Source organism: Bos javanicus, chromosome 20 (assembly GCF_032452875.1).
Source record: "Bos javanicus breed banteng chromosome 20, ARS-OSU_banteng_1.0, whole genome shotgun sequence".
Classification (NCBI taxonomy): Eukaryota; Metazoa; Chordata; class Mammalia; order Artiodactyla; family Bovidae; genus Bos; species Bos javanicus.
The window spans coordinates 37,520,375-37,532,664 of NC_083887.1; the positions used below are offsets into that span (position 1 = coordinate 37,520,375).

Genomic DNA, 12,290 nt, shown 5'->3' on the forward strand with positions numbered 1-12,290 from the left:
ACACTGGCCTCACCACTGAAGAGAGAGCATAAAGGAGCACAAGACCCTCAGTTTGCATCCAGGAAAACTGCAGGGACTCAATTCCGACTCCAGCCACAGGGTGGTGGGAAGGGACTCCCTGTTCCACTAAACAAAATGGCGGATATGAGTCTGTCCTCTGAGTGCTTGCTGCAAGAACTTGCTTCCCAGAAAAATGGCAGCAAATGCATAATGAGGACGTGCCCTCACCTCAGTATGAATGTAGCTTCTCTGCTAAGCATCGTGGCCAGCTATGATTACCTCTGGTCAGCAATGGGCCAGACCAGTTTCAAAAACAAGTGCCCCAAATCATCCTGTCTACTTGACTGTTTTATGGGCAACTCATCCTCCAATGGGAGCTTTATGTACATGCAATCACTTGTTTGAAGACCTGGGCAAGTAGAAGCCAGCAGAGATCTGCAAGGCATTGGGAAAAAAAAGAAACTGACGTAGTTTCTGTTCCAAGTAATGGCCAGCCCTCCAAGGTATGAAGCAGTCAGAATCTTGCCTCAAGACTTTCGAGTTGTTCTATGGAGTTCTTTTTACACAGAGATCTTGAAAGGAGATTATAAACATCCTTGCGAACTCCCTGGGAGGTGAAAAGATGCTGAGAGCCAGCTCACAGAATGATCTGCCTAAGGGTGGACAGTAAGCCAAGGACGGAAAAGAAAACAGGGCTAGTAATACCTGAGGTCTGGGCTTGAGCTACAAACCCAGAAACCATCCTGCTGGGGGTAGTGTCTACGGATATTCCTTCTCCAAGTCAGAGATGTGCTGTGGGGAAAGAGAACAGTGGGCAGGGAGGAACGTACAGCAACATTTTTCTGAAATTTTTAGCTCTGTTCGTATTCACCAATCACATGTACTCTTAAACCATTTCCCACGCAGGCGTAAATCGTTATTTCACGTTTATAGAGAATAAGAATCCTATCCTGCCAAGCTTCCATGCCTCGACAATCCAAGTGTCAACTGACAAAGCGTCTGGATGGGGAAATCTCCCACCCCCTCCCCATTCTCCCACCAGCGTAAAAGGCAACGGGGGTGGGGGACAATGGAGAAGTCATGCGGGTTCACCAGGAAAAGATACAGTGTTGGTGGCAGGAGAGTTGGTGAGTGTGTCGTGGGCATTACCTCTTGATGAGGCTTCCAAGAAGGCTCCCGCTCAAGTCGTGGTGGCTCTGAGAACAAGCATTCTTGCATCAATAGCTAATAGGCTGTCCAACCAGATGTTATCTGGGTGGGATAAGAGGGTGAGAAAACAGACCTGTTGTACGCTGTTGTCAACTACATCGCTGTGGGCAGAGAAGGCTGGTGGTGTAGTGTCTAGCAGGGTGCCTCTTGCATAGTGAGGCAGACCAGATTACGTGGCGGTTCAAATCCGTTTCCTCTTGTGATTGGTAAAATACGAGAGTTATAATCATTCATGCATTACTGAAGCCTCCTTTCCATCATTTTGAAGGGACTTTTATTTTCTAGAACAGAGCATGCATCCAGCAGAAACCTAAAGCGTTGGTTTTTCTAAGCGATCTTTGGCAATAAGCACACATGAAAAAACAAAACTGCATAGGGTACCTGTGACGAGACTGGAGATGATGAGTGGTAACACCAGCATCTGTAGCATCCTCATCAGGAGCTCCCCAGGAAAAGAGAAGTACTTGACTTCCCGGTAGCTCATTCTGTATGGTCGGAGGGTAAATCCAAGGATTGTACCTGAAGGAAAAAGAAAAACAAGGAAGAAAAGTTGAGCCTTTCTTGAGACTGTAACAAGCTTAGAAAAATATGCAAGAATTTGGCTGGTGATCATGCCTGTCTAACAAGAATCAATTTATTTAAGCAGCAAATATTTGTGCTGCTTTGCTGCAAGGGGTGTTGCCTGTCTTTTCAACCATAATCTCAAAGGGTCTGGCAGAATTCAGGGCTTCACAGAGAAGTTAGAGAAAAAAATGTTCCTGGTCTTAGCCAATGAAAAATTTCTTTGTCTAACTTGCAACCAATTTTGACATGGCCCAGGACAAAGTTATAAAGACTGGGGCATATCTAGGAAACAAAGCGTGTCCCCATATACAAGGCAATATGGGGGAAAAGGCTTATTATATTCAAGTTCCTTTGTAACAACAGATGTTAGAACTGCTGGCATAACTACTTATAAAGGGTAGTGTAATTTTATTTTTTACAATTAAAAAAAAAAACTCCTCTCGCTCACACTGTGAATCCAGTTTCATCATCCCCCTATCTACACCCCACACTTTCTGTCTATGTGGTCCTGATATTGCCTTGGCAACTATCCTGTACAGACTTGCTAGTTGCTGGCAGGAGAAGATTTCACTTTTCCCAAAAATCTTCCCTGAAAAACTTAGGGGATAATAGGGGACAGAGAAAGCAATTTTTCCCTTAATTTGATTCTGCTCCTGGAACTTTGAAAAATATCAAAATGAAGTACTCTGTGGTGCTCTGGTGGTTAAGAATCTGTCTGCCAATGCAGGGAACATGGGTTCAATCCCTGGTCCAGGAAGATTCCACAGGCTGAGGGGCAACTAAGCCTGTATACCACACCTACCGAGCCCATGCTTTAAGGTCCATGAGCTGCAACTACTGAAGCCCACACACCCAAGAGCCTGTGCTCTGCAGTGAGAAGCCACTGCAATGAGAAGCATGCACACTGCAACTAGAGTGTAACCCCCGCTTGCCACAACTAGAGAAAGTCAAGCGAAGCAATGAAGACCCGGTGGAGCCAAAAATAAATAAATAGAATCTTTAAATATTTATTAACTTTATATGCAAATCAAATTATGCATGATACCATTGGAAATGTTTAAAAATTAACAAATGTACTGAATAAATTTACTCCCTCTCCCCTTTCCCTAATTAACTTTCCTGACTCCACCTCAGTCCAGTTCAGTTCAGGCACTCAGTCGTGTCTGACTTCCCGACCCCACGGACCACAGCATGCCAGGCCTCCCTGTTCATCACCAACTCCCAGAGTTTACCCAAACCCATGTCCATTGAGTCAGTGACGGCATCCAATCATATCATCCTCTGTCATCCCCTTCTCCTCCCGCCTTCAATCTTTCCCAGCATCAGGGTCTTTTTAAATGAGTCAGCTCTTCAAATCAGGTGGCTAAGGTATTGGAGTTTCAGCTTCACCGTCAGTCCTTCCAAAGAACACTTAGGACTGATCTCCTCTAGCATGGACTGGTTGGATCTCCTTGCAGTCCAAGAGACTCTCAAGAGTCTTCTCCAACACCACAGTTCAAAGGCATCAATTCGTTGATCATAGCTTTTCTTCTAAGGAGCAAGCGTCTTTCAATTTCATGGCTGTAGTCACCATCTGCAGTGATTTTGGAGCCCCCCAAAATAAAGTCAGCCACTGTTTTCATTGTTTCCCCGTCTATTTGCCATGAAGTGATGGGACTGGATGCCATGATCTTAGTTTTCTGAATGTTGAGCTTTAAGCCAACTTTTTCACTCTCCTCTTTCACTTTCATCAACAGGCTCTTTAGTTCCTCTTCACTTTCTGCCATAAGGGTGGTGTCATCTGCATATCTGAGGTTATTGATATTTCTCCCGGCAATCTTGATTCCAGCTTGTGCTTCTTCCAGCCCAGCGTTTCTCATGATGTACTCTGCATATAAGTTAAATAAGCAGAGTGACAATATACAGCCTTGATGTACTCCTTCTCCTATTTGCAACCAGTCTGTTGTTCCATGTCCAGTTCTAACTGTTACTTCCTGACTTGCATACAGATTTCTCAAGAGGCAGGTCAGGTGGTCTAGTATTCCCATCTCTTTCAGAATTTTCTACAGTTTGTTGTGATCCACACAGTCAAAGGCTTTGGCATAGTCAATAAAGCAGAAATAGATGTTTTCCTGGAACTCTCTTGCTTTTTCGATGATGTTGGCAATTTGATCTCTGGTTCCTCTGCCTTTTCTAAAACCAGCTTGAACATCTGGAAGTTCACAGTTCATATATTGCTGAAGCCTGGCTTGGAGAATTTTGAGCTTGACTTTACTAGCATGTGAGATGAGTGCAATTGTGTGGTAGTTTGAACATTCTTTGGCATTGCCTTTCTTTGGGATTGGAATGAAAACTGATCTTTTCCAGTCCTGTGGCCACTGCTGAGTTTTCCAAATTTGCTGGCATATTGAGTGCAGCACTTTCACAGCATCATGTTTCAGAATTTGAAATAGCTCAGCTGGGATTCCATCACCTCCACTACCTTTGTTCATAGTGATGCTTCCTAACGCCCACTTGACTTTGCATTCCAGGATGTCTGGCTCTAGGTGAGTGATCACACCATCGTGATTATCTGGGTCGTGAAGATCTTTTATGTACAGTTCTTCTGTGTATTCTTGCCACCTCTTCTTAATATCTTCTGCTTCTATTAGGTCCATGCCATTTCTGTCGTTTATTGAGCCCATCTTTGCATGAAATGTTCCCTTGGTATCTCTAATTTTCTTGAAGAGGTCTCTAGTCTTTCTAGTTTTCCTCTATTTCTTTGCACAGATCACTGAGGAAGGCTTTCTTATCTCTCCTTGCTATTCTTTGGAACTCTGCATTCAAATGGGTATATCTTTCCTTTTCTCCTTTGCTTCTCGCTTCTCTTCTTTTCACAGCTATTTGTAAGGCCTCCTCAGACAGCCATTTTGCTTTTTTGCAATTCCTTTTCTTGGGGATGGTCTTGATCCCTGTCTCCTGTACAATGTCCCAAACCTCCATTCATAGTTCATCAGGTACTCTGTCTATCATATCTAGTCCCATAAATCTATTTCTCACTTCCACTGCACAATCGTAAGGGTTTTGATTTAGGTCATACCTGAATTGTCTAGTGATTTTCCCTACTTTCTTCAATTTAAGTCTGAGTTTGGCAATAAGGAGTTCATGATCTGAGCCACAGTCAGCTCCTGGTCTTATTTTTGCTGACTGTATAGAGCTTCTCCATCTTTGGCTGCAAAGAATATAATCAATCTGATTTTGGTGTTGGCTGTCTGGTGATGCTCATGTGTAGAGTCTTCTGTTGTTGGAAGAGGGTATTTGCTAACCCTTGACCCCTAAAATGTGCTTATTCCATTATTATGAATATTTTCAAAAATTTTGCACTGTTATTACTAAAACATGTGAGTTATAGAGAAGTACTGAGTAGTCTAGAGGCTAAAGGTTGAGGAAGTGAATACTGTGTAGACACAAGTTTTTCCAAAGGAAGCAATCTTCCCTTTAAGGAAACTGAGCCATCCTAACTTCTTATGAAATGAGACACAAAGTTCATTTCAGTTGTTACTATAACTTCCAATTTCAATTCTTGGATTCCAGCAGCAATGAAGTATCCATTTGATTACATACTGTGATACCCCAATCATGAGCTGAATCTATGATATTCTAATTATGAGCTGAATCTATGTTTACTAGAAAATCCAGCTGACCCAGTTTTCAAGACCTTCAGAAAAATATTTATTGCTTTCCCTCAGTATAACAGTAACATGTTTGATATAAAAAGTTGATTGGGAAAAGGTAGAAAAGTCCAGGCAAAACCCTGGCTTTATTTGCTTTGTCATTTAAACAGCAAATAGCTAATGCTTGGAGAAGGAAATGGCAACCCACTCCAGTGTTCCTGCCTGGAGAGTCCCAGAGATGGGGGAGCCTGGTGGGCTGCCGTCTGTGGGGTTGCACAGAGTCGGACACAACTGAAGTGACTTAGCAGCAGCAGCTAATGCTTATTGAGGTCTTACTATTTACTAAACATTTCTGTTAAGTGCTTTACCTGTATTTAGTCACTAAGTAGTATCCAACTCTTTTGAGACCCCATAGACTGTAGCTTGCCGGTTCCTCTGTCCATGGGGTTTTCCAGGCAAGAATACCGGAGTGGGTTGCCATTTCCTTCTCCTTCCTTTCCTGGCCTGTATTAGTATATTTAATCCTCAAAAAAAATCCCAGGAATTATGTACTAATTTACCACCAATTTACTCACAGAGAAATTTAATCACAGTGAACTTAAAACATGCCCAATTTCAATAGCTCTTCCATATCAAAGTTAAACAGTCACCGAAGTGGCAGAGCTGGGAGTTAAACCCAGGCAATTTGGACTCAGATCTCCTGTTCCTGACTACATTTCATTCTCCTGCCTCTTCAGTAGGGCAGACAACCACTGTTAGTGCTTCTGTGAGTTTCCTCCCAGGATGTTCCCATACAGAGTGAAATATATTGAAATCATGAAGACAACACTTTTCCATATACTGTTACTATAAACAACACTTTTAAGCCTCATGATAACAGATCTAATGATTGTATCAAAATGTACCTAATGTTTTTTGTTGTTGTCACTTTATTGTTTCACATTTTTTACTTTATGAAAAACTCCATTGTGAATATATGAAGGCTGGTTTTTTCCTAGGAATATTTCACTTAGCGTGGTTCAGGGAGAGGGAACCTGTGCGTTAAAGAATCTGGCTACCAGGTGGGAAGAGGAGAGATTAAGGTAAGAGAGATTAAGATGTATAAGCTTGCAGTTACAAAATAAATGAGTCATGGGTATGAAATGTACAGTGTGGGGTAATATAGTCAGTAATTATATAATATCTTTGGTAGAATGACAAATAGTAACTAGGCTTATCATGAGGACCATTTTAAATGTATGGAAATACTAAATCACTATGTTGTACACCAGGAACTAACGTAGTGGTGTAGGTCAATCTCACTTCAAAAACAAACTCATGGAAAATGAGATCAGAATTGTGGTTACATGAGGCACGGTGTGGGTGGAAGAATTAGAGGAAGGTGGTCAAAGCTACAAACTTCCAGTCAGGAGACAAAGAAATACTAGGGATGTAATGGACAACATGATAAATTAACACTGCTGTACTTATATATGAAAACTGGTAAAAGGGCAAATCTTGAGTTATCATAAGGAAAAAAAAAATTCTGTTTCTTCAATTTTTGTTATCTATAAGATAATGGATGTTCACCAAACTTATTGTGATAATCATTTCATGATGGAAGGAGATCAAACCAGTCAATCCTAAAGGAAATCAGTCCTGAATATTCATTGGAAGGACTGATGTTGAAGCTGAAGCTCCAATACTTGGGCCACCTGATGTGAAGAGCCAACTCACTAGAAAAGACCCTGATGCTGGGAAAGACTGAGGGCAGGAGGAGAGGGGGACAACAGAGAATGACATGGTTGGATGGCATCACCGACTCAATGGATATGAGTTGGAGCAAACTTTGCGAGATTATGAAGGACAGGGAAGCCTGGTGTGCTGCAGTCCATGGGGTTGCAAAGAGTCAGACATGACTGAGTGACTGAACAACAATAAGTCAAATTATTATCCTGTACATCTTTGTGGGGGTTATGGGGCCGAGCTGTGTGGCTTGTGAAATCTTTGTTTCCTGACCAGATATTGAATCCTGTCTCTCAGCAGTGAAAGCTCAGAGTCCTAACCATTGGGTTGCCAGGGAATTCCCACACTGTATACCTTAAACTTACATGGTGCTGTATGTCAATTATATCTCAATAAAACTGCAAGAAAATAAAGTGTATGACTACCTCAATTCATGCTATCAACCTGCTTTCTCAATGGGTTAGCTCAGCAGTTTAATTCATTAGTGAACAAGATGGCTTATTTCCTATACCTCTAGGAACACAGCATTATCAAAAATGTTTAAAAGAAGCAGAATTTTTGAATGAGAGGAGAAAATAGTATGCACATTTGTTTTCTTTTGAATTTACTTAATATTTAGTGATCTTGACCATTCCCTCAATTGTATTTTCATCAAGCATTTATTACATTTTGATAGTTTAAGAGTTTATGTATGTATGTGTATATTTGGTATATATTCTTTATGTAATAGAGATAGTTACTTTCTGCCTATATTTAAAATGGTATTTGCTATAACTACTTTCCTAATTTACTTGCCATATATTATTACTTAAAATATACAGGTATTCTACTTTATAAAACAATGTCTACACATCTTTTTTATTAGATGATCTTTTCAAGAGTTATAAACTTAATTTCCCTCCCAAGTTTGAGAAATCTTTAATATATTTTTCCTTTTTAGATAGTTCACTTGGTTTTAAAATATTGAACCTTTAATCTTCCTGGAACTTGGTTTGGGGTAAAGGATTTGACTTCAATTTTCATTGTGCATTATTTGATACAGCAGTATTAACAGCAGATAGATATTATAAAAAGCTCTGGTTATATCTGTTTTTTTCCTACTTATTCATATAAAGGTTGTTACTAGTTTAAATGCTTTATCTTATAAGTATGTAAATAAATAAATATTTAAAATTTTTACCTTACTTCCAAATCAAATTTACACTGGTATTGATTATGTTTTGTGACTTTTGTTTAAATGCATTTAAACACTGGTCATTCAATTGTAACAAAAAATATGCACAGTAAACATGAGAAACTCACTTTGGTCTTCTGGAATTTGACCATACCAAGCTAGTAGGAATTTTAGATATCCTTCAAGCAACAATTTAAGAATAAGCTTGGCTTTACAAGTTCATTGCTAAATTCATGTATTTACTCATGTATTGATACAACAATATTTCCAAGGGTAGGTAGGATCCTGCCTAGTTCAGAAAATCTAAATTATAATTTAGAAAAAAACTAGCAAGATAGCTTCTCTACTTATGATATAGGTTCTGAGAACAAGAGACAAGCTAGTGTAGATGAAAGAAGGGATTATTCTTTCTAAATATTAGGTACATTTGATCCCATTCCCCAGAGTCCAACCATTGCCAACACTGATTCTACTCCACTCTCAACAACCAGTTCAGCTATATCCGCCTCCTTCTTTCTGAGTGCTCCATGTACCTTCTCTTCCATTTAGCCTGCCTAAAGACAGTTCTCAATGGCACCCCACTCCAGTACTCTTGCCTGGAAAATCCCATGGACGGGGGAGCCTGGTGGGCTGCAGTCCATGGGTCGCTAAGAGTCGGACATGACTAAGCAACTTCACTTTCACTCTTCACTTTCATGCATTGGAGAAGGAAATGGCAACCCACTCCAGTGTTCTTGCCTGGAGAATCCCAGGGACGGGGGAGCCTGGTGGGCTGCTGTCTATGGGGTCGCACTGAGTTGGACATGACTGAAGCGACTTAGCAGTAGCAGCAGCCGCAAAGACAGTTCTCAAATGCACCTGGCCTCTCGGTCTTCAAGCATCTCTAAATCGTAGAAGCAACTGAGTACTAAGCTTTGATCTGCTGAAGATGCTGCAGAGGTACCCAGCACATCTTGGAACCTTCCACAGATCCTCTGACTTGCTGAGGGTCCTACAGTATGGTTATTAAGCATTAAGTCACTTTTTAAAATGGTTACACCAAGTCCTTTTTTATGGAATGATTTAACTAAACTTAAATAGAATTTATTCATTAAAGTAGCCTGCCTTTTCTTTTCAGGGCAGACATTTTAATCCTTGGAAACCATCAGTACACAAAGGTAGGAAAGACATGAAAAGAAAACATGCTTCAGATTCTCTCACTTAATGATATCAGTCTTGAGCATGTGCAAGATGCCACGTTCTCACAAGCACAGATACCATGGAGGCCAAGACTAGCACTACCTATATCTCAGATGAAGAATCGGTCATCAACAAGGTTGGTAAACTGCCAAAACCACAAACCTGTGTAGACAGACCACCTTAAGAGTGGTCAAGTTCTTCAAGGTCAGCTGAGTGGCTGAGCTGGACTTCACACCCAACTCCAGGGCCCAGATCATCACCCACTACGCTGTACTCAGGGCCTATCCATAGTCATGTCACTGGCGGGTTAGGGGGAGAATGGATACGTGTGTCTGTACGGCTGAGTCCTTTCACTGTTCACCTGAAGCTATCACAACCCTGCTAATTGGTGATACCCCAATACAAAATGTTTTTGGTGTTAAAAAATAGTCATGACACTACTTTAAAGAGCAATATTTTATCTACCTTTTCATTCTATTTTGAATTAGGTTAACTAATTAGGTTAAATATGGAGCTTAACTTGAGGACAGATTTCATTGAATTAATGAAGTTAACATCTAGCCGTTTTCAACTCATATGTTACATGAAGAAACAAAAGACATTTTTTTCTTCAGCCTTCGGCTGGGACAGGTAGTTAGAGGTAAAGCCAGAGTGGTGAGGTCAGCCAGCGATCAACATCAAAATCAAGAGGAAATGGTCTGCATGCAAAGATGGCTTTTGAGGGGTTAGCAATTCAGGTTTCTGATTACAGAAATGAAGCCTTTTCTGAAACACGTTCTCACAGCCTGATGCACAGATGTCTCAGCACCCTCTCCACTTTGTCCTTCTGACCTGTTAGCGGGAGAGGGATGGGGGAGCCTGCTTCCCTTTGGTAAAGCAACTCAATGCCTCTGCAGAGCTGGGTTCCATTAGTGGGCACTTACTAAGTACATTGATCTATATTCCCAGAGTTAATAAAGACCTTTATGGCCACCAGATCTTCAGTGCAAAAGAACAGACCCTTTATTATTGATTATTCTGAAGAAATAACAATAAAAACCAGAAGAACTTCCTAACAGGACTGGTCAGAGCCAAAGCAAAGTTTGCAAAGTTGGCATCTTGGTGACATTATGTAATACATAGATGTCATGAGCAATATCAAGATCACTCATTCTCAGCCAGTAGGCTTATAGCACTCCTGTTTTGGTATTTTAACAAGATTTCTAGAATCTAGGAAATACAGTAACAAAAATGTTTACAGGGATGAAAACTAACTGTAGTTAGTTAATTGCTATGAGCAAAGATGCATTTTCAAAAATATTCAATTCTTTCTCTTAATGTGTAAAGCACAAGAAGAGAGTCCTTCAGGGGCTCACTGTTCTCCCTAGGGAGTCTATATAACAAATACTTCTTTAGAAGATTAAATATCACTTCACTTTCTAAACTAAGACACAAAATGCACCCTGGTACCTCAGAAAGAACACATTCTCAGCTCGCTTTTGAAGGCCAAACACACACAAGTAAAAGCTGAAGACTTGTTTTAAGAATTTGGTCCATATCTAATCTGAAAAAATTACTGAAAACATCAAGAAGTCAGAACATATTTAAAAGTAAAAGAACGAGGCACAGTCAGAAGTAAACTAGATCAAGTCACCCAATTTAAGTTTTCGTGGATGTTGGAGTTAGAAACAAAAGTTTTACTAAGATTCCTGCCCTATCTCCAAACTCTGGAGAGTTGGTAGAAAGCCTTCTAGAATTATTACTTACAGTGCAAAATTCTCAGAAAGAGATGATGTCCCCTAAAGGCTCAGATGTCAAGAGAATTTAAAGGTGACAGTGGCATTGATCTTGAGAAAAGGACCTCACATTCTGAGGCCAGCTGTAAGAAAACTACCAAAAGCCCACCCAAGATGAGCCAACTAGCTCTTTAAGCATTTACACTGCAAACCAGTCAAAGCGCATTCAAACTCCTACCAAGAAAAGGCTTGGCCTGTAGGTCTTTAGCCAGAAAGACCATGCTGTCTGTAAGATGATTCAAGGATGTAGCAGTTTTATGTACAAAATGCTACTATTTCCCAGCTACAGTCTTTTCATTTTTGTAGCAAAAAAAAAACACAAAAAAAACCCAAACACACAAACAAACAAAAAACTAGCATGACTTTGCCTCAAGTTTACAACAATCTAAAGTATAATGTGGGTTTCCAGAGTGGCTCAGCGGTTAAGAATCCACTTGCCAATGCAGGAGACCCAGGAGATGCAGGTTCAATCCCTGGGTTGGGAAGACCCCTCAAGAAGGAAAAGGCAACCTACTCCAGTATTCTTGCCTGGGAAATCCCATGGACAGAGGACACTGGCAGGCTACAGTCCATGAGGTCAAACAAGAGTCAGGCATACCTTAGCAACTAAACAACAACGTGTGATGTAATAAAACCACAGGAGTGGCATCCATCACCTTTGCCATATTCTATTGGCTAAAAGCAAGAACAGTTTCCCCATACCAACCAGCAAGCTTCACAGGGTGATTAATGGTTTGTCTGACCTGTAAAGTCTCTAGGCCTGGCCTCCAGCTGCTGTTGAACAATTTCCTGAACAGAGGAATGACTTAGCTCCACAGTAAATCTGATTCCTTACTGTGCTGTGCGAACATAGGAGCCTGCCCTTAGAGACATCTCCTGTCTGCCAAACCGTGGTTTCTCTCATGATTTGGGAAACTGGTTCTCGATTGAGCTACGATTTCTCATATGCTTAGGCTTCTAGACTCACAAACTAGGCATGATAGCTCTCAATCCCTAATACTCTGACAAGGCAGATTATTTTTATTTATTTTT

General features: G+C 40.8%; 1 protein-coding gene across 1 annotated transcript in view; it reads right to left on the reverse strand.

Annotated features, from left to right (window-relative positions):
• The window catches only part of SLC1A3 (solute carrier family 1 member 3), an 80,587-nt gene that overhangs the window by 53,879 nt on the left and 14,418 nt on the right, over window positions 1-12,290 (reverse strand). Inside the window, exon 3 of the mRNA XM_061393712.1 lies at window positions 1,591-1,728. Within this exon, the coding sequence (XP_061249696.1) occupies window positions 1,591-1,728 (138 nt within the window). The remainder of the gene's footprint in view (window positions 1-1,590; window positions 1,729-12,290) is intronic.